At 41.6% G+C, this 21,760-nt stretch overlaps 1 protein-coding gene across 13 annotated transcripts in view; it reads left to right on the top strand.

Moving 5' to 3' along the window:
- Positions 1-21,760, top strand: part of Cacnb2 (calcium voltage-gated channel auxiliary subunit beta 2) — a 357,246-nt gene that overhangs the window by 236,629 nt on the left and 98,857 nt on the right. For 10 of the 13 annotated variants that reach the window (XM_048460678.3, XM_048460677.3, XM_048460673.3 and 7 more), the window contains one exon: positions 13,926-14,045. In XM_048460678.3, the coding sequence (XP_048316635.2) occupies positions 13,926-14,045 (120 nt within the window). Of the gene's footprint in view, positions 1-12,547; positions 13,105-13,925; positions 14,046-21,760 lie in introns of those variants that run through there. The other 3 variants (XM_085699052.2, XM_085699050.2, XM_085699049.2) reach the window with 3 other exon arrangements.

Here is a 21,760-nt window from a genome sequence, read left to right as displayed (position 1 = left end):
TATCCTCAAGGACAATCAGAAACTTTTAATTTTGAAAATATTTTGTTCAGATTCAATCAGGTTAAAGCTACTAACTCAAGAATCAATAGTATTCCTAATTCTGTTTAAAAGCATTTTTGAATGTCAGCTGGACAACCAGCAGGTTAAATTCTCATTTTGCTTTTATTTTAGCTAAAAGTCAGTTTCAGGTCTGGGATTGTGGGTGAATTGCTGTGCAATCATGGGGACCTGAGCTCAGATCCACAGTGGCCACACAAAAATCTGGGTATGATGTCAGGTGCCCCGGCACTAGAGGCAGAGTAGTGAATCCCGGGGTTTACTGGCAGGTCAGTCTAGCCTAATACAGGGTGAGCGAGAGAGCCTTTCTCAAAAAATAGATTGGAGGGGTAACTGAAAATGACACTTGACGTCATCCTCTGACCTCCACAGGCACTCGCAAAAGATGAGTGCGTGTGCACACACGTGTGTGCACGCACACACACATATACACAGGCACACATGTGCATGCATACACATGTACACACACGTGTGCACGCATGCATGTACACACATACATATGCACATACTCACAGAGAGAGAAAGAAATGAACGACTCATTTGATTAAAATCATCCATTATTATAAACTAACTAGGGAAACCCAGGTGCTTTCTTTGCATGGGAATGTGGAGTTCGTGAAAGCAGGCTAATTTCTGACTGCTTTCTAAAATAAACAGGAAAATGTATTTTAAAGGTTAGGTTTAGAGAAAAAAGTATTGCAGTATTTTTACGCGTTTGCAATCGCTACAAAATAAAAATGGGAGAGGAAACAAGACACCAACTGGGAATCTTACTACAAAAAAAAGTATAAACTTTCTTCATGCAATTCAAATTTTATGCTAATTAGCACATTCCCCTCTGCACAAAGAAAGCTGTAGCGTCCCCCCTCTGTGGTGCGCTGCTCTGCTAGAAGATGACCCCAGGAGCCAGTCTGAAGAATAAGAGCAGCTGGTTTTCCAAAAGTAGAAAGACGGGAGCTCAATGGAGTTCTTACTACTAATTGCTGAGGGCAAATCTGCAGATGTAGTTCCAGCTGGGAAATTACACTCCCGACCACTATCCATTGGCTCTGTTGTCAGCAACAATAAGCAGGAAGGCCTGCCTCTCCTACATAATAGACAGTGCATTCTAATATGATTTAATTGATTGCAGAGCTTGGTGTGTGGAGGACCAGTACTGTATTAGCGAGTGTTGTGTTAATGAAAATTAGAGACAGAAATAGCTCCTGAAATACATAATTTCCTAATGGTCCTCGTTCATCGGGGGCGTTGCCTAGAACTCCAAACTCCTGTCGGCACTAGGCAGATAGCTGATCTCAGGCCCCTCTCTGAACATCATACAACAACACTGTTAGGCTGAATTCTTCATGCAAAGGACAACACAACCCCTACAGTACTACCCCTCCCCCTGCACCCCCACTCTTCCCCTGCACACCCACCCTCACGCTGCATGGCACTCTGGAACTGTGACCCAGGGTAAACCCTTTCTCTCCTGCGTTACTTTTGTCTGAGTGTCGATCACGGCAAGGAGAAATTAAGACACCTAGTTTCAAATGCTCCTTAAATAACTGAATAAGCCAGGCGGTGCTAGCACATGCCTTTAATCCCAATACTCAGGAGGCAGAGGCAGGTGGAGCTTTGTGAGTTAGAGGCCAGCCTAATCTATGGTGCAAGTTCTGGGAAAGGCTCCAAAGCTACACAGAGAGTCTTGTCTCGAAAAACAAAAACAAAACAAATAAATTAAAAAAAAAACTGAATAAAAACTAAAACTAAACAAAGCCCCGATTTCAGGTATTTCTGTGTATCAAATATCTATTTAGTGGTTGTTTTCTCCTCTGTGAGACGAAAATAGTACTTGAGTTATTTTACCCAGTTCTACGGATTCCGTGTTTTCTGAAAGAGCTTCATATACCCTGGATCTTACATCATGAATATTACATATCCGTGACCCATTTCTAGCTGACTAATCTTGACTGTGCAGCCTATTAGTGTACCTAGCTTCATGTGGCCCAGATTGTCTTTCCTTGAGTCAGTTCCCAAAGGTAGCTAAGCCGCTCAGAGGATGAACTAACTCCTGTAGGTCGGTCACTAGGGCTCTCTGCCGTGCTTTATTACTGAACACGCCACACTGGTAGTGTTTTTCTAACCAATTCCCTGATCAGGTAACCTCTTTTTCATATTAAAATCTCTCCGACCCAAAGCCCTATCTTTCTGGAAGGTCAGAATTTTAGAGCAGCGTACTAATAACGTTCTAAGGAACCACTGAGTCGTTCTGCCTGCTGAAGTACCTCACGCGGTACCGACGAATCACCTAATTGCTCGCGTAAGAAAAGCCTGCTGCTTGCAATGAAAATGTAAATAATTAGTTTTTTTTATTTTAACAGGAAATATAAATTATTTTAGAGTGTTATTTTATTTTACACGTAAGTCCTTTTTTTCAACTCGAATTCCTTACCTGACTTGCACATCAATCTTTACTTTGTTAGTCTGTTCTCAAAGTGAACAGAAAGTCTTTGAGGAGACTTGCTCATTAGGTTTCTTCATTACATGAAAAACAATATGAAGGTTAGACCAACTATTTAGAGAAGAGTGTGTGTATGTGTGCATGCATGCATATGTATGTACAAACTATCTGTGCTACATCAAGGATATGTTCAAAATTGAAATTGGCATGACGGTGCAGGCTGGTAACCTCAGCTACTTAGAAGGCTAATGTAGGAGGATCCTCAAGTTTCAGGCCAGGTGGTACCATAGACTGACTTCAAGGGTGGCTTGAAATTCCAACTGAGTTCAAGGGTAGTGAGGGTAACCTAGAGAGACCCAGTGTCAAGTAAAGTATTACTGAAAAGGGTTGGAATGTAGCTCAGTGGTAGAACATTTGCCTAAAATATGCTAGGCCCTGACTTTATTACCTAATAGTGGGGAGGAAATCACAGTGTTGATTTAGACTTAATACCAGTCAGAAGAGCTTTTCATTCTCATTCATAGAATCATTAACATTATAATTTTTAAATATGAATCACTTATTTAATCATAAGTTTAGTATTTTTACGCACACGAAAAGTAAATGTACTTACAAGTAGACATCATCAATGTTTCAGTCTTTCCTATCAGTGTCCTCATAAATATTTGCCTCTACACAATCCTTTTGAGACTTTGTCATTGTTTTTGAGGGTTTCTAATAACCTAAGTTATGGCAAACCATAACTTATGAGTGTTATTAAACTGGTGCTCACAAGAATAACTATTGATACAGGTCTTGAGACAAGGAAATGGAACTTCACAAACATTGTTCTAGTCAAACTGTTGGCAAGGTGTGTGATATCAGTGAATTGGTTCTTTATAAAGAGTGTCACTAAGGAAAAGGGTACTTTGTTTAAGGTAGCAAGATGGCATACTTTCTCCCGGTACCTGGAATTGTTGGTTTCTTTGGTGAATTCTCTATTCAGATCATTTGTCTATTTATGCCTCTTCATCTCTTACTGGTTTTCTCACCAGTTAATATGCCTCGAGTATGTGCCAAGGAAATGTTAGATGAGGTGAACTGTTTAGGACCAGAGCCATTTCTCTTCACAGCAGTGTGCAGGGAGCATATGGTGGCTGTACCTCGTATCTGTGGGAAAGCGCATCTTGGAAGGAAAGAGTAAAGATTCCTATGTCTGACTGATTTGCAGCTAGAGAGAAAGCCTCACATGTCATGTACCGTCTCTTTACATGACTGTTAGTTATTATCTAATAGAGCACACATTAAGATATTACAGAGTGTTGTATTTGTTCAGTGAAGGGCATTCATAGGGCCTGGGGTTTAGTTCAGTGACAGAACACATATTTAGTATGCTCAAGGACCGGGGTTCACCACAATATGAATGTATGAATATGTGTATATATATACACATGTATGTAAATTATGGTTATATATTTTACACGTTCAAAATTACTTGAAGAGCTATTTACTCCTTATATAGTCTTGATGTTTTATTTTCATTAATAGTATATACTAGTTATATAAAGTGATGTTTTCATGACATTTTCATGCGTGTGCATAGTGTACTGAGTCATGCATGTGCATAGTGTACTGGGTCATACATGTGCATAGTGTACTGGGTCATGCATGTCTGTAATGTTCTGGGTCATCTTCACGGTTCTGATGCCCTGTATCTCCCCTTGGTCCTCCCAAAAGATGCCCTACATCTCCCTAACTAGTACCAACTCTACATTCATGCCTTGCAGTTTAGGTTATTAGATGTTTTGATGTTGTTTTATGTTCATTGTTGTTGTTTTGAGCCCAGGTCCGGACTATAAATTAGGGTGGCCTTAAACTCCTGCCTCCCGCCTCGTGAGTGCATCATCACTCTCAGGTCTGGTTTGAGCTTTTAAACGCTCTGTTTTCATAGGTGTTATATGGGTAGGCACACTTTCTACTGTGAATTTAAGATCCAGCTTAATAGGAATGGAAGGGACAGTGCCTGGGGACGACCGTCAGCAAATACTCAGCAGCGTAATATTTTCAGTGTGTTTTGAGTCAACAATAAGAAAATATTCCAGCATGTTCTTTCTAGCCAACCCAGTTCAGTGTGCTCATCAGACAGGGGTAAGTTAGCCCGGGTCGTGGGGGGCGGTTTATATGAGCTGCCTTTGGGTGTGCTATGAGTCATTGTTAGATTTAGGGTTGGAGCCTTTCGTTCCTAAAGGGAGGAAGTGAGAAGAAGTCTTGCACACTAATAAACTTTAGTGATGGTGTCAAAGTATGAAATGTCTGACTGCTGGGAAAGAGGGTGAGGTAAAAATTCTAAGTATAATAACTTCTTTCTCACTTGGAGTGGCTAGCTTGTTATGCAATGTGGTTTTTCCATCAGCTGACCTGTGGTCAACATTTGCAGAAAGTTAATGGAGTTGGTATTTACTGAGGCTTAGATAAAGCATGAGGATAAATGCAAGCTGGAATCTTTGTTTCAGTATTTTACTCGTCATAAGTATATATCGCGGGCAGTCAGGTTTCTGTTGGTGACTGGTTATGAAGAAAGAAACATGGGCATGTTTAATAATGTTTTAAAAGGTTTAGAAATGTTACCACTAAAGAAATTTTAAGATGTGAGGAAGAATCTCTCTCCCTCCCTTTCTCTTCCTCCCTCCCCCTCCCTCCCCCTCCTTCCCTCTCTCCCTTTCTTTCTCTCTCTCTCTCTCTTTCTTCCTCTCTCTCTCTCCATTTATTCATTCAATAAATATTTATTTATTCATTAAAAAAATATTTATAGGACATACCTCCCATTACTCGAGACACTTCTGACATATGAACCAACAAAACAGAAGGAAAACAAAACCTTGTAGACTTAGACACCAAACAGTAACTACAGTAAGTTGAATCATGTCTAAGAAGGTAGAAACATTGTTTCTATAGTAAAACAAGATAAATGAGATTGGAATCATTGACAGGCAGGAGCAGGTCACAGTTTTTTAGATGATATGTTTTCAGAAAACGTAATTAAAATTTTTGAGCAAAAAGTAAAGGGGGGCAGTGATGTTTCCATATGGAAGAATAGAAGAAGGTTCCTGGTGCCTGCGACAATGAGCCTGAAAAGATGGGACTGAACGATATCTTTCAATGAGGAGCAGTCCTAGGAAGAGTGAGCATGGAGAGGCGGGGTGGCAGAAGAGATACTAGAAAGCAAAACTTAGAAGGTGCAGCCGGCGAGTAAGAAATGTGGAGTAGTAGTGGAGAGAGGGCACAAGCAGGCTTAAGAGAAGTAGAACTGGATTCCATGAGCTCAGTATTTTCTGGAGTAATTTTTTTTTCTACAAAGAAGAATAAAACAGACCGAAGTTGGCAGAGCGAATAGAGTGAAAGGTAGAGAGAGAGCTGTCATGTGTGAACAGAAGCAACAATAGTATCCATGTGTCTTAGTTACTTTCTCATTGGTGTGAACAAGGACCTGAGAGTAAACAACTTTCGGGGAAAGGCTTTATTTTGACTCTGGCTTGAAGAGATACTGTCCATCCTGGCAGGAAAGGGGTGATATCTCCAGACTCTGCTCATGGCGGTAGGAGTTTGCAGTGTGCTTTGTTGGACCAGGCAGCAGAGAGAGAGGTTAGCTTACCTTCTCCTTTATCTTCCATGGTTCCATCAGAACCCAGAGTCCGGGTTCATCTTACTCCTCAATTAATCGTCTATGAAACACCTTCACAGACACACCAGAGCTCATGTCTCTGAACTTGAAGCCTGCCATTAAAATTTGTGATAATTTCAGGTTTAATGCTAAGAGGTGCAGTGTTTCCTGGTGAACAGAAAGGTTACTCTGGTGGTGTTGAATTCTTGCCCATTCAGTGCAGGCTGGCTGCCACCAAGGCTTCTGAAGGCCAGCTTGCCAAAGTTACACTCATTTCCAGAGAGGAGAGAAACATTTTAATACCGGGTTTCCTGACTCCCATTGTTCTCCTGTTCTACCATCTACTTTTTATCATAGAGAAGGGACGAAAGAATGAGTCACCGCTTTGGATACTCTGAGGAAAATTTCAGAGGCACAGCCAAATCTGCAAAATAGCATTGCATGAATAAATGTGAAATTATCTGTTTGATTGGATCCTCCTTGTTTGTTCATCATGCCCTTTGGCAAGGTGAAATTTGGAAAATAATGAAGGTGCTAAGTGGGGCACACACACACACACACACACACACACACACACACCAAACTTAACAAAGATGACATTACTAATTTAGGAGTCATTAAGGTGCCTCGCGACTGTTAGAAATTGCAGCACCTGTGGTGGGGAAACAGAAAAGTCTACCTTTGACTAGTAGAAATGTCAGTGGAATACAGAGGTTCATTCTGCCTTACGTTTGTATACCAGCCCATGATGGGACATGGATTCATTTTGCCACTCGATTGTGAGCTGCGTAACTTCGGATGACCTCACTTAACTTTGTGGTGCCTCAATAAAAATAAAGATGATTAGAGATTCATTTGGTCAAGACTTGTTAGTACAGTGCCTGGTGCTATTATCAACACTCATAAATCAGCAATCTCTCTGTCAATCACATACCAAGCCTAACTTTCACGGGTAGATTGCCCTACTCGCATAACCCAGAACAACCTAAAAAACATACATCTTGGCTTTCAAGAAGCAGTGAAGAATTTGAAAAGAAGAAACTTAAGAGCCCTGCAAAAGTCTTACAAGAGGTGATGTTTCTAACAATGGAGATCGGGCTGATAACAACACACCACTCCTTTAATTAAGAATAAGTGTGCAAGTTCAGCAGGATGAGAGCATGTATGTAAGAGTCTCAAGATATTTCATGTATTTTTTAAAGATGAATCTACATGAGCCAGAGGAAAATAATATAAATGAATCTTTCTGAAAATACAGCTTGTCAACTACACAGATTTCTTTGCAATTATGGTGGCTAATCTTGGTTGTGAACTTGACACACTTGGAAAGAGAGACCTCAAGTGAGGAATTACCTTCATCAGATTGGTCTATGAATGACTGTGAGGTATTTTCTTGATTCCCAATGCGCAACTCTATTGTAGATAATTCTTTTCCTATATATGTGCCTAGAGACAGTCACTTTCCTATATAGGTGACTGTGGACAGTCCCTAACGTACACAGGTGACTGTGGACAGTCCCTAATGTACATAGGTGGGCCCGGATTAATTAAAACAGTAAGGTACCTGGAATGTGAGACTGGGAGCAAGCCAGTAGGCAAACTTTCTCTATGGTTTCTACTTCAGTTTCTGTTCATGTTCCCCTACCCTGACCTCCTTCAGTGATGGACCATGACCAGACATATGAGCTGAGACAAACCCTTTCCTTTCTGATGTTGTTCTTGGTCAGTGTTTCATCATATCAACAGAAAGCAAACAGCAATGGCAGCGAAGATTCCAAGTACATCCTGTCCTCAGTCTTAGCATGTGCGGTTACGTCTGTCTTTTCTCTCCACACAGCCCTGTTTGGATTAGTTCCTTTTGTTGCTTAGATTTTGGCTTAGTGTCATCTAAGATTGTCGTCGTCCTACCTATCCACCACACCTCCATCATCATTCTATCACCTCAGCCTTCTTAATGCTCTTCCATGGCAGGTATTTTCCTTCTAATCTTTAAAAAACAAAAAACAGCCTCCTTCACAGTCAAGTGTAATGATAGCAGGGCACTTACATCTTTTCCAAAGCTACATCTTGCATCATGGGTTGGTACAACAACAGTCTCAAAGTAGTATGTGTTCAGTAAGGTTTGGTGCTGTGTGGGATTTTTAACTTTAAAATGTGAGCTCTTCATCAGTGTGTACTATTGTGCTACAATGTTTATAAATTTTCATAATCCCTTAATAAAATTGAAACTAGTATATTGACTTTTATATAATCATAAAAGGATCACCCAGAGGTGACCTTGCAAGAATTTCTTATTGCCATGTCTGTTACTGTTTTGACATTGAGCCAAATAATAGCCAATCATGTTTGAGATGTTTATCACACGAATTTGAATAGTGTTATGTGACATTTGCAACTAAAGTATACAGTAGTTAAGAAAATATGCCTCATCTCAACATCTGTCATTCTGGATGTTTAGAGTCAAGATCTGTCATTGTTGATAAATAGTTCATGGTTGTATCTGTGAAGAAATCCAAGAATGAGGCAACTGCCAATAACGTTACTTTAAAAACAAAATAAAACAAAAAACTACATCACTTCTTGAACCAAAAAAAAAAAAACAACAATTCTAAACTACAGAAAAAGATAAAGATAGTGACGAAGACAATACGAGAAGTGAAAGAATTCCCTCCCCTAGTAGCAAATGGTACAAACTAACCTCCTTCCCAGTGGTTCCTGTCTATTTCCCTCCTGACCAGTAAGGTGACGAGATGGCACTATCCCATGATGGGTCCAAGCAGGGAAACAATTGGAGTCAATTTTAATGTTGAGTTGGTGTTGTCTTAAGTAGAGGAGGTTTGCGGTGTCCAGGTGACTCTAGAAAACCGAGAGGTTAAGTTGATTTTGCTCAAAAGCATTGCTTTTGATTTCATAGGAAGATTCCTACAGAAATAGATGGTGCCACTTGCAGTTCAGATTGCCAGTCTCATATAGGTTGAGACCTCTTACCCTTTTGACTTTAAAGAAGAAAATACAAGAAGGCTAATGCAGGGGATATTTGAGATTGTAAAACAGTACAGCTTCCGTTCACACATAAGAAAAACATTGAAGAAAAAGGATAGTGTTTTGTGATGGGCACATTTGACATAAAAGCAGAAAGAGAAATTGAAGAACAGATAAATTCTTTCAGAATTAGCTCAGTTTTCCTGAAAACAAGAAACACAGATGTACAGTGAGACTCTTGGGATGACCTACTGGTAGACATTAGGCACATCTTGCATTTTGTAGCAATGCGAATATGAGGAGGTAGAAGAGGAATATGCATAGCTGAAGGTGTGCTGTATCTGCAAGGACAAATGCTACAAGCAATCAGCTCATCACAGATACATTTTATAATGAACCCGTCCAATAGTTATGGAAATGAATGCCAGATGTTCTCAACTCAAGACTCCTCCCAGCATCATGACCCAGAAAGTCCATATGGTACCAAAGGCAAAAGCTTAATTGGATAGCTCACCTTTCTCTGCGTAATTCCCTGCTCCCAGAAGGAAGGAGGTTAGGTGCAAGGCTTCCGTTAGAAGTGTGACTTTCAAAAATGCAGCAACTCTGGACACTAAACATTGTACTATTCAACACTGGCTGTTCAAGGATCGGAGAATTTTAGGACATGGCCACATATCTCATTTCACTATAGGTACATATGTTTGCTCTGACAACCCTTTTGTGAGTACATAGTCGTAGACATAGAGTGCGCTCTCGTGAAGAGGAGCTCACAGTCTCATTTTAGAAGGCAGTCAGAGGTTAATAAATTGCTGCAAATATTCCAAAGATCGTTGACAAACATCAGTGAAGTGATTTTTAAAGACTACTGAACTCTTTAAACTTGGAAACACCAATAAAATGATTAGTCTGTGCAAAAGTTACAGCTGGTTGCCAGAAATAAACTCTACTTTGCTTAAAAGAGAATGAAGTAACCACGAGTTCATGTCTCCCGAATTCTCCCTGATGACATGAGGGTCTTAATGACAGAAACTCTGTCTTTTAAAATATTTTGAATTATTTATTTAATGTTTATAGGTGGTTTGTTTGCATGTATTTCTGTGTGCCATGTGCATGCCTGGTGCCCAAGGACGCCAAAATAGGGCAGCAGATCCCCTGGGACTGGAGTTCCAGAAGGTCATGAACAGTCATGTGGGTGCTAGGATTTGAACTCGGGTTCTCTGAATGAAAAGTTAGTCCTATTAACCACTGAGTCGTCTGACCAACCCATATTAAAAACATTTAATAATGAGTTCTTTTTGTAGAGTGATAAATACATTAGTTATTGTTAATGCAGAAGAGTTTCATGTGTATATATGACTTTGACAGCCCCCCCCCATGCACACCCTTTCACCCTCTCTCTCCCATTGATGATTTCTTCCTATCACAGCTCCCTCCTACTTTCATCCCCCCCTCGTGTGTGTGTGTGTGTGTGTGTGTGTGTGTGTGTGTGTGTGTGTGTGTTTCACTGAGTTTAACTTTAGCTGCTTTCCTGAGCATAATCCAGGAAGAGTTATGTATTGGTACATGGGTAACATATAGGTGGCTTACTGCTGAAGAAAATGACACCCCTCTACCCCAGTGAACATTACCTTCTTCTAATCCCTCAGTGGGGTGCGGAACCTCATGAACTCTCCAGCATGCATGGTGAAATGGCGTTGGCTCTAGTCTTACGGCGTTCTTGTTCAGGTCCCCAGAACAGCAGTGAGTTCATTTGCAGCGGGTGGTGATTAGCACAGAAACTCAAAATTGATCAAAGTCCAGAGGATGAGTGTGACTTTGGAGTCCTGAGTCTGAAAGGAGGTCTTGTGAAGCTTCTTTGTCACTGTTTCTAAGGTCATGGGAACAATGGAGAAGAAGAGCAAGCAGAAAGAATATAAGGGCTGGAGGATAGACAAGCGTTCCGTGAGACTGGCGTTCTGGATGGACATGACTATTACAGCAAGGACAGAGTCTTTCTCTCTGCACTGGGATGTGAACTGAACCTTAGCTGTTTGATTTTTGGATGCCCACACTGGTAACAGCAGGGACCCAGGGTCCCTGCGGAGTCTAGCTGTGCCTCTTGATTATTGCCCAGTTGGATGCGACCGTTGTGAGGAGTTTTGGAAGACTAGAAACCCTCCTGTGTTGGGAATTAATTTCTCCTTTTTGTATTTTGCTTGAACCAAAAAAAAAAAATTGCCAGGAATTTTTAAGTCCCTGACACTTTACATTAACTTCATAACAATATAAATAAACCATTACTTTATGTCATAATATTGAGTTCAGATTCAGTCAGTTTTTAACGATTACTATGCAGTCCCTGCTTGATGTATTTCCTAGCCTTTGGCTCCTGTAAAGTAGTATTAGCTGAGTGTTTAAAGGAAGGGAAGGGAGGTAAATAGGTTGTTATTATTATTATTGTAATTAATTAATTAATTTGTTTATTTATTTTGAGCCAGCATCTCATTATGTAACCCAGTCCAGTAAAACTCGTGATCCTCTTGCCTGTGCCTCCTGCGTGATGATGTAAGAGGTGTGTATGCCTCTTTGCCCCGCTAAGATTTTCTTAATAACACATTTCTTATTTGTATGAGACTTTACAAAGCAGTCCCCTGCCATACTCAAATAGATGTAATTTGTTCTCAAACTTTGTGAAACTTGGCAGCATGCATTTCTTCATAAGGAAACATTAAAGATGTAAGAACATTCACCCAGGACGTGGATTACCTCCATCTTTCCCCTAAGTCCCAGTCCCCTTCTCCACAGGAAGAATTTGGATTCAGTGTATTCTGTGGATGTTAACACTAGCTAGTAAACCAGCAGAGCTTTGGAAGGTCCTTATCTGCAGCACTACAACAATTCCCACACTTATTCGGGTGATGGCTTCTCACTGTGAGAAGCAGGCCAGTCATTTTGAGCTCCATCAACTCCATTGCTTTATTAAGCTGTGATTACTATGTGCCCTAATTAATTGGCCACAGCTCTGTCTTGCATCTTGTTTATAAAAATAGTTTCAGATAGGATATATTACAATATTCTATTTTGGCTGTTTAATATTGTGTGTCATGCTAATTGTGATGATATGAATTATTACTTATGGCATGGCAAATCCTGTTTATGGCAGGGAATGGGAAATGATTATTCAGTAAAAAGATGGTCAAGTTTTGTCTTTGAGACGTGGCTTCATCTGGAACAGAAAGCTGATGGACACACCCCATGCCTGTTACGGTAGGAGCTGAGAGACCCTCCCAGCTGTTTACACTTCCGATGGAAAATGGCAGTTTGACATAACCCGACAGTATGATGCCAGCATCTGCAAAGAATCTTCATGTGGAGCATGCCCAGTGCAGGGAGTGCATCCTCCCTCCCCCCACCACCCCTCTCCAGATCTCTAAAGATAAGGCTTGAACTTTACACTTGGAAATACCAGGGCATAGTTTGGGGGGTTTGTTTGCCTTGTTACTTTTTTTTTCTTTTCTAAATGTCCTCTTGAAACTAATTTCCTTTAACGAGCCAAATGCAGGAAAGAGATTATTTAGAGTAATCTAATGCATTAAGTTTAAACAAGTTGAAGCCGGTCTCTGCACTTGGACCTGTCTTTATTTTGAAAGCAATAGAAATCATTAGAGTGTGGTGTGTGTGTGTGTGTGTGTGTGTGTGTGTGTGTGTGTGTGTGTGTGTGTGTTTTCTTTCTTGAGATGGGAAAATAAGAAGATTCTCCTCAGACAGGAGTCAACTGGGGCTGGGAGTGAGAGCCCCAGTGGAGAGGGGGACTGAGAAGAGGGGCTTCCTAGAGTATGGATGGCAAAGGTGCTGGGATTCTCCAGGGCTCAGCGCGCTCTGAGAATCTGTGCCCGGCGCTACAGCTGCGGACGCTAAAGGCTCTACCCGGCTCATGAAGGCCACCTGGATCAGGCTTCTGAAAAGAGCCAAGGGAGGAAGGCTGAAGAATTCGGACATCTGTGTAAGCGAGAAGGCTTTTTGTTCGGGGGCGACACTGTTTTCTTTGCTTGTCTGTTGTTGCAGCAAGTGCCTGCGGAGAGGGTGGTTTGATTTAGTTAATACGCTCATGATTGCATGAGAGGGAGCTCGGGAGATTCCTGTCATTTTTTTCCGAGCTCCCTTGCCTGCGTTGTGATTTATTACCAGAGGAAATCTCTCGAGCAGGTGTTTTCTGTAGCCAGCTCTCACTAAATATCTGCGTGCAGGTATTTTTAAGTATGTTTCTGAAAGTGGGAGGGAAGCAGGCTGGAGAGTCTTACCATCGATCGAGTCGGAGAAGGTAGCAGGTGAAGCCGAATGCTGAAAGCATCTTTAAGATGATAATGGAAGTTGTATCATAGCCGTGAGATCGTGGAAGGTTCAAGTTTGTAACTCGTCAGATTGCCTTGGGTGCATTTTGTTGGTCTCTCTGGCTGTAAACACTTGCTTCAGCCCTCAGGCAGTTCTTGGAGTTATCCTTGAAACACCTCATTGCCCTTCAGATCCGCACTGCACCACGGAGTCGATTTAATGATAAAGGAACAAGGAGAGGCTTCCAGAAGGGCTCGTTTCTGGTAAATGAGCCTGGGAAGGAATGTTGTGTTGGTACACATTACTACCTAAGTGAAGAATCTACAGAGTTAAGTGGGGTTTTCTAGGCGGGATGCAGCAAAATGCATCATTTGCTCCTCTTTTCAGGAATTTACTGCACACTCAGGAAGCAAACCGACACACCAGCGAGGCTTCTCCAGTGCGCCCATCACATGCTGGATCTATTTTAAAAATATCCATTCTCCTCTTCAGGGTTCGGCAGACTCCTACACCAGCCGTCCATCCGATTCAGATGTGTCTTTGGAAGAGGACCGGGAGGCGGTGCGTAGAGAAGCTGAGCGGCAGGCCCAGGCACAGTTGGAGAAAGCAAAGGTAAAAATATATATTTTGAGGGGAAAGGCACTGTGTCCCTGAGGGCCTGCCTGCGAATGTATCCCCCTAAGCTCACACCTGGTCCACTGGAGTGTTCCATCAGCTGACTTAACACAGTCATAATTAAAGGGAAATGTGATATTAATAATAATCTTTAATGTTGTTTTATAATCTAAGCAACTTGTTTCCGTGGTGGGAGGTCAATTTAAACACAAATAAAAGGATCTCCGAATACTCAAAGAGGAAAAAGTGAATGTATTACCAAAATAGTTTGCTTGATCTTGCCATGAGCCATCTCTGTTTACGAGTCTTGATGCCAATGTTTATTTCCCTAGCCTAAAACAAGTGTTCTCCTAACGTTTACCTCATAGGTGTTTTATAATGCTATCTCCGTATGTGTTTACTTATGCTGCTTTTGAGAAATAAAGCAACAAGGGTTTCGTTGATGAAAGGACGCCTTCCCCTGGAAAGTGTTCCTCTTTTGTTCCACGATGAGGAAGTGCGTGCTAGCTCACAGAGGAGAAACTGCGAAATCAGTTCTGAGATCAGTCTGTAAGGACTTGATTTCAGGCTAGATTTCACTCAGGCTGTGAAACGAGGACAGAGTCATTACTGATACAATTGGAATTTTATTAGCCCCTGCAGTCATTTGAATCCTAGCAAATTTGAAAGCATAGATTGTTGTTCAAGTTGAAGGTGTCTTGGTTTGTAACTTTTGAGTGGACGTATTCCAGCATGGTTATTGGCCGCCTTTTGGGGAAAAAAAATTACTACGAAAAGGAGTAAGTGAGACACTGCTCTTGCTAGGAAAATCAGGACATGATCCCAGTGTTTCTGCTGGCTACCCCGTCCCTAGGAGGAGGGGAGTCCTCGTGTGTTGCTATGGGAATGGAGGCATGGCTTGGGTGCGTGGACAGACCTTGTGCAGTGTGGTCTCTAGCACAGCTGCTGCAGTGGTTACCAAGCTACCTCGACTTCTGCAGAGCAGCGTTTCTGCCTCAACAGCTGGCAGGGAAGCTGTCTCCAGGTCTCCCAGCTTTAATTGCTAGACACACCTTAAGAGCAGCCGCAGAGAGGACTTTCTGGCAGTGGAAACTGAAAAGCAAAGTGAGGCCCAGTTGCCGTCAACTTACCTCTTCACCCAAATTAGCCGTTGGAAAACACTGTGGAGGCTGAAGTTAAAGAACTCCAAGTAGCGAACATTTGGTAAAGTAAATCTGCCACAAGAGAACACTGTCATAGACGTGCTGGTGGTTCAGAACCCAATCCTACGTTCCATCTTTTGCACCTGAACCGAAAGAAAAGGCAAAGAAAAACATCAGCACTGTTCATGTCAAAAATAAGATTTTCCTGTTTGCAGCTAATAGATGCTCACACATTTAAACCATTGTTCAGGGTCATCCCCATTTTGCTACAGTGACTTATAGACCTGGCCATGGAAATCTTTAATTATCTGACTGGGATGCTTTTGTCCACGGTTGTGCCCTGTTAAGTCAGGGACTCACGGGCGTAGCTACGGAAAGGTCTAAGTCTAGCGTGCATCCAAGTGTGACTTCAAAGTCAAGCCAGGCTCGTGTTCTTTCTCACACTGCCCGAAGACACTCTAGAGCAGAGGTCCTCAACCTTGCGAGTGCTGCAACCCTTAGTACAGTTCCTCATGCTGTGCTGACCGCAACCAGAAAATTATTCCATCGCTACTTTATAATTCTGTTTATAATACTGTTAGGACTTGTAATCTAAATATATGGTGTATGGGATACCTAATACGCTAGCCCCCGAAAGAGTTGCGACCACATGTTGAGAACCTCTGCTCTAGATGAAAATAATATGAAATATGAAAGAACGAGGAAGGCAAAGTCATGGAAAAAACCCTTTCCTATGTTTGATCAAAGTAGTTTATTTATATCCATGTGTCTGTCAAAGTAGGTCAATACCTTAAACCTTTGATGTGTTCCAATGACTAAATCTGGGGTGAAAATTTGAATTTGTTCTGATTAAAGGTGGAAGGACTGGGATTGAAGCTTTTGTTTCAAATCATGGCTTGGTGGGCTTTGTGTTAGCTCTGGTCTCCTTGCAGACAGAATGCCTAGCAGAATTAGAGCTAGGGCTTCCTCTTCACTCGGCTGTTTTTCTGTAGCCTCCTTTGTCCGTCCGCCTTCATGCCCTTGTGGGACCTTTTCAAAATGAGGCCTTAGCGTTTAAAAATGAGTATATTACAGCTGCAGGGTGTGACTCAGGTAATAGAGTGCTTGCCTAGCATAGAGAAAGTTCTAGGTTCCATCCCCAACACCAAATAAACTAGAAAGTAGAGGCAGGAGAAGCTGAAGTTCAAGATCATCCTCAGCTACATGGATTTTGAGGCCAGATACATGAGCCCCTGTCACAAAAGCAAACAAGTCAAAATAAAGACACATGAATTAATGACCTGATTTAAAATAATCTAAACATGTCCATATCTGCTCTGAAAGAATCAAACATTTTCTACCTTTATTGTATAATCACCCCCTCAAAAAGAAAGGTATTACAAATTGTTATTTTTAGTTGGCCAACAGATCACATTAATATATATGTGTGATGTCTGGAGTAGACTTCAGCTGCTTTTGGTGCCTGGCCCGATATAAAGATGAACTACATTGTCCATTAACTGCCATAATTATACCTATGAAATAAGGCAATTGGAAAATAGTAAACCTAAAAGTACTGCCTTCTGAAATTAAGTGACTTACGAAAGGTTATGTAACTAGGCAGCCACGCAACCACTAGAACCCAGAATTCTCCTGCCGTTTCATCATGGCCTCTCTGAAATAGTATGCATTAAGTGGGCAGAGGTCAGATCAGTGTTTGAGGCATTAATATCTGTGGATGACCTTCTCTTTTACCTTGATGTTGTTGGGTCCCGGATGTTTGATTTGTTCGGTTCTGGCATTCTTTGCTCGCGCTGCCTAGATAAAGTTCATATGCTTTGAGGCTGCTTTAAAGACGAGTGATGTGATTTAAGGGGTTCTCTTTTTTACAGTGAGACATATGGAGATGTAACCCCCATTGACAGTTAGCTTGACGTACACTAGACACCAAATCAGTGTTTACTGGCTGAATCAGAGAAGGGATGGGAAACTGAAAACTGTGACACTGTGACAAGGGTGATCTTTTAGTTGGGTGCTGCAGTGACCTCTAGTTCTGTCCATTGGTTGCTAACACCGGGACCTTCTTTGTGCTGTGCTTCAAGCTTGTTCCCAAAGTCCATGTGTTGAAAACTGAATCCGCAGTGCAAATGTTGGAAGGCGCGGTCTAATGTAAAGTGTTTAGGTTATCAAGACTCCACCCTCATGAAGGTATTAATGCTGCTTCTGTACAAATAAGGTTTTTATTTAAGGTTTAGTTTCACAGAGAATTTGGCCTCTTCATTTTCTTGCCTTGTCTTTGTTCCTCTTCTGTGTGCTATTAGAGAGAGGAGACCCTCATCCTAGTCACTTTTTCTGTGGTTGTGATAAAATACCCCGACAGAAGCAACTTAAGGGAGAAGGGTTCATTCTGGCTCAGAACCCAAAGGTGCATCATCATGGTGGGGAAGCCAAGGAGCAGAAGCATGAAGCATCTGGTCACAACACACTACATCAGGAACAGAGAGAGATGGATGCTGTGCCAATGTTCAGCTCTCTTTCTCCATTTTAGGGAGTCTAGGATCCCAGCCAGGGAATGGTGACACCCATAACAGGTGGGTTTAGCCACTATAGTCATTGTAATCCAGATAAACTACACAGGCATGCTCAGAAGCCCATCTCCCAGTCATTCTAGATTATGTCAAGATGACAACACTAACCCTCATAGTCCTCAACTGACGAGGACCCTAATCTCTCACTCCCCAGTCTAAATAACTGTAAGAAATAACATAATCTGCATTTAATAAGCAAATTAAGAGAAAGTGTTGTGGAATATTAATTTAAGATATATTAATTTATGTTGTGGAATATTTGTGTAATAGTACACAGATGTGTTTCATTCTTTTATGTCATACTTGTTTAACTTGGTAAATCTGTGTTACTTTGCCTGCCTAAAACACCTGATTGGTGTAATAAAGAGCTGAACAGCCAATAGCTAGGCAGGAGACAGAAACAGACAGGGTTGGTAGGCAGGGAGAAATCTAGAGGAGAAATCTAGGGAGGAAAGCAAGGAGTGAGAAAGGAGAAGGAGAGGAGGACGCCAGGGACCAGCCACACAGCCAGCCACAGAATAAGAAGGAAAGAAAAGATATGTAGAATAAAGAAATGTAAAAAGTCCAGAGGCAAAACTTAAAGAAAAACAAGATAATTTAAGTAAGCAAAGCAGTGTAGAGACAAGACAAGCTAAAGTCGGGCATTCATAAGTAATAATAAGTTTCCACGTATTTATTTGGGAGCTGGGTATCAGGCTCCCAAAGAGAAAAAAACCAACCCTCTACAGACAAGTGAAAAAATACATTCCATAGCTAGACACAGTAGTTCATGCCTATAGCTCTAGCACGTGGGAGGAACATGGGCACAAACTCTGCTCATATAACATTTGGAGAGCCTGTCTCCAAAAAATAAGATGGGAAAAAACCTGATACTTATTTAGAGTTGTACTATCAAGACTACAACCAAATTTAGGACATTTCATTTCTTTTATAAGAAATCCCAAGCCCATTAAGTTAATTTTCATCCTTTGCCGCTCCCCTGCCCTAGAAAGCTTTCGATCAACTTTCTCTCTGGGCATCTCTTCTGGGTGTTGAATATGTTTCCACTGAATCAGGTTGTAACTGTCATTTGTGACTGTCTGTACTCTCTAGCCTAACGTTTTTATTGCTTATTCAGGAGCATCTATCATACCTTCATTTTTTTGTCAAAGAATATATCATGAACATCTGTATTTCACATTCGACAAGTTCATCAATTAGGAGGCATTTGGATTGTTGATATTTTTCAGCATTGTGAATACTCTATGAACATTTGCATACCAACTTTTTCAAGGATGAGAAATATTTGAATTCATCAAGTGTTGTCTTAGTCTTGTTGTCAACTTGGTATACCTGGGGAAAAAAAACCTCAGTTCAGAGAAATTGCCTCTATCAGATTGTCCTGCGAGTGCCTATAGGGAATTGTCTGATTGCTGACTAATATAGGAAGGCCCAACTCATTGTAGACTGGTAATATCATTAGGCAGGGAGTCCTGTGCTGTATAGAAAAGGTTGCTGAATGCAAGCCTGGGAGCAAACCAGTATGTACCATCCCTTGTGGCTTCTGCTTCAAGTTGCCTTGATGTGAGCCTTCCATTTAACCTATAGGTCAACAAACCCTTCCCTCCCAGAGTTGCTTTTATCATGGCATTTGATCACAGCAATGAAAAACAAACTAGGACATGTATTTAGTTTGTGTATATGTCTAGAACTGAAATTATTGCATCAGACAATCACTTTTTTATTGAAAGAATAATGTTCTTTTTTTACCCTCCATGCTTGTCAAAGTGATGCCATCTGCCCTGTAGGTAGAGACTATGTCAGGAAATCTGGATGTAGGGAGGTGGCGGCACACAGATGTAATAGTCTCGAAGTGATATTCTCAGTAGAGTAGACTGGCATTCTGTTTTGACTGCTCTTTTCAATACGTGTGTCTACTATGTCAGAAGGGCTGTGCTTGGTATAGTTGATATACAGGAGGAACTGTAGAGTCAGAGTTAGAGGACAAGGGGGCAAGTGAGGTCTTTTACCTACTGAAGCGTCTTTAAAAGTAGAACAGAAATACCTGGTGGAGTAGAAGGGTCTGCGAGCAGGAGAGGGAAGCATGCACCCAGATGGCTGGGACAGACAATCCTTGGAGGAGGTAGAAGCTTAAAACTAGACCTGCCAGGATAGACAAATGAATCTTTGTGCCTGAAAAAGAAAGCAAATGCAGCATGAAGCAACGGCTACCTCACACAAGGCCTGGGGTGCAAAGTTTCCAGAGGTTGTTGAAACTAAGGGCGGCAAGACGACATAGAGCTTTCGAGCAAATGGTTAAGTTTTTGAAGCTCTTGCCAACTGGAAATGTCTTTGTTGTAGCCTCACATTTAATTACTAGTTTGTCTGGGTATAATATTCCATAATGAGAACCACTTGCCTTTGGGTTGGCGAGGCCCTGGTTTGTGGTTTAGTTTCTAGAGCTGTCAGAGCACAGCAGTATTCTACTGCCGAGTGTGATGTGGGCACGTTCAGTTCTCCCGCACTCTGAGAATTGTGATTCCTCTGCTGTTGCCCAGCTTGGCTCAATGTGCCCTGCTGTGAACTTCTTTGTCTATTGTGCCTGGCTTGTGTGCATTGACAAGGGTCAGTCACTTGAGTTGTAGAAATCTCAGTCTGTCCTTGAATATCATCTGGTTCTCGGGTATCAGATGTATGAGGAAGAAGTGTGTTCCCCTCACTCGTTTTCTCGTTATTGTTTTGTTCTGAATTTTTTTAGCTTATTTTGAAACCCATCAGCTGAAGCTTTTATTTACTGTTGAAATTTTAATTTTTATTAAAATGTCTAATTTCTAAGAGTAAGAAAGCTGGCTAAATTTGTTTGCTAAGTATTTGCACATTTAGCTTATTTTGAAACCCATCAGCTGAAGCTTTTATTTGCTAAGTATTTGCACATTTCCATCATTCTGAATTTGTTTATTGTTCAAAGACTTGTTAGCTTAAATTGCCTTTTCTCTTCCTCTTCATGAGGAATACGTGTGCACACACCTCTGAACCTGTGTAATGCTGCGTGGGTACAGTCACACATGCCAATACTATTGTTCTTCTTTTCACTTCTGCTGTTGTTGGCAGTAAAAGTGATGGCAACAATAACTTCTGATTACTATCATGATAAATAATACAAAATGTATTAGTTTCTTTCCTGATAAGATGCCTTAAGAGAGAGGTTTGGGACAGCCCCTGCTCCTATTTGACTGGCTCTTGAGAACCTATTCCACATATTGGATTGCCTTGCCCAGCCTAAGCACAAGGGAAGGTGCTTAGTCTTACTACAACTTGATAGGCCAGGTTTTGTTGAACCCATAGAGTCCTGCCCCTGGTAGAATCAGAGGAGGAGAGGACCGAAGGTGGGGGAGTATAGGTAGGGGGAGGGATTGGGAAGAGAGGAGGGAGGGGAATCTGTGGTCAGGATGTAAAATAAATAAATAAGTAAACAAACAAACAAATGAATAGAAGGTTTGTTTTGGCTTCTAGTTCTAGAAGGCATAGAGCTGCCATGGCAAAGAAGACAAGGTGACATAGCAGCATGTGTAGGAAGCTGGCAGACCCCACCGTATCCTCATTCAGAAAACAGACAGAGAACATCCCAGTAGGACCAGGCTATAGGGCCTCAAAGGTGACCCCCAGCAAGGACTTCCTCCAGCAAGACTCCACCTCCTGCAGGTTCCATGACCCTCTCAAACAGCACCACCTGCTGGGGACCAAGTGTTCCAATACATGAGCCTGTGGGGCATTTCACAGTCAAACCACTGCACAAAATGTATTTTTAAAATCCTGTATTCCTTTCAGCTTAAATACTGTTGGGCAGTCATGACCTTGCAGACTATATAGCATGGATTCTTACTCTGCTAGCAGAATCCTCTCTCTCTCTCTCTCAGTAAAAACATGAGCAAAACCCTTTGAGATTTGCTATAATATGAAGTAATCTTTAGCTTACTACTTGACAGTGGATTTTGCTACCCACCCATCCCTCAAGGCCGTGCAA

This window comes from Myodes glareolus, chromosome 14 (genome assembly GCF_982192425.1).
Source record: "Myodes glareolus chromosome 14, mMyoGla1.1, whole genome shotgun sequence".
Taxonomy (NCBI): domain Eukaryota; kingdom Metazoa; phylum Chordata; class Mammalia; order Rodentia; family Cricetidae; genus Myodes; species Myodes glareolus.
This window is presented reverse-complemented; position numbering and strand designations above follow the sequence as displayed.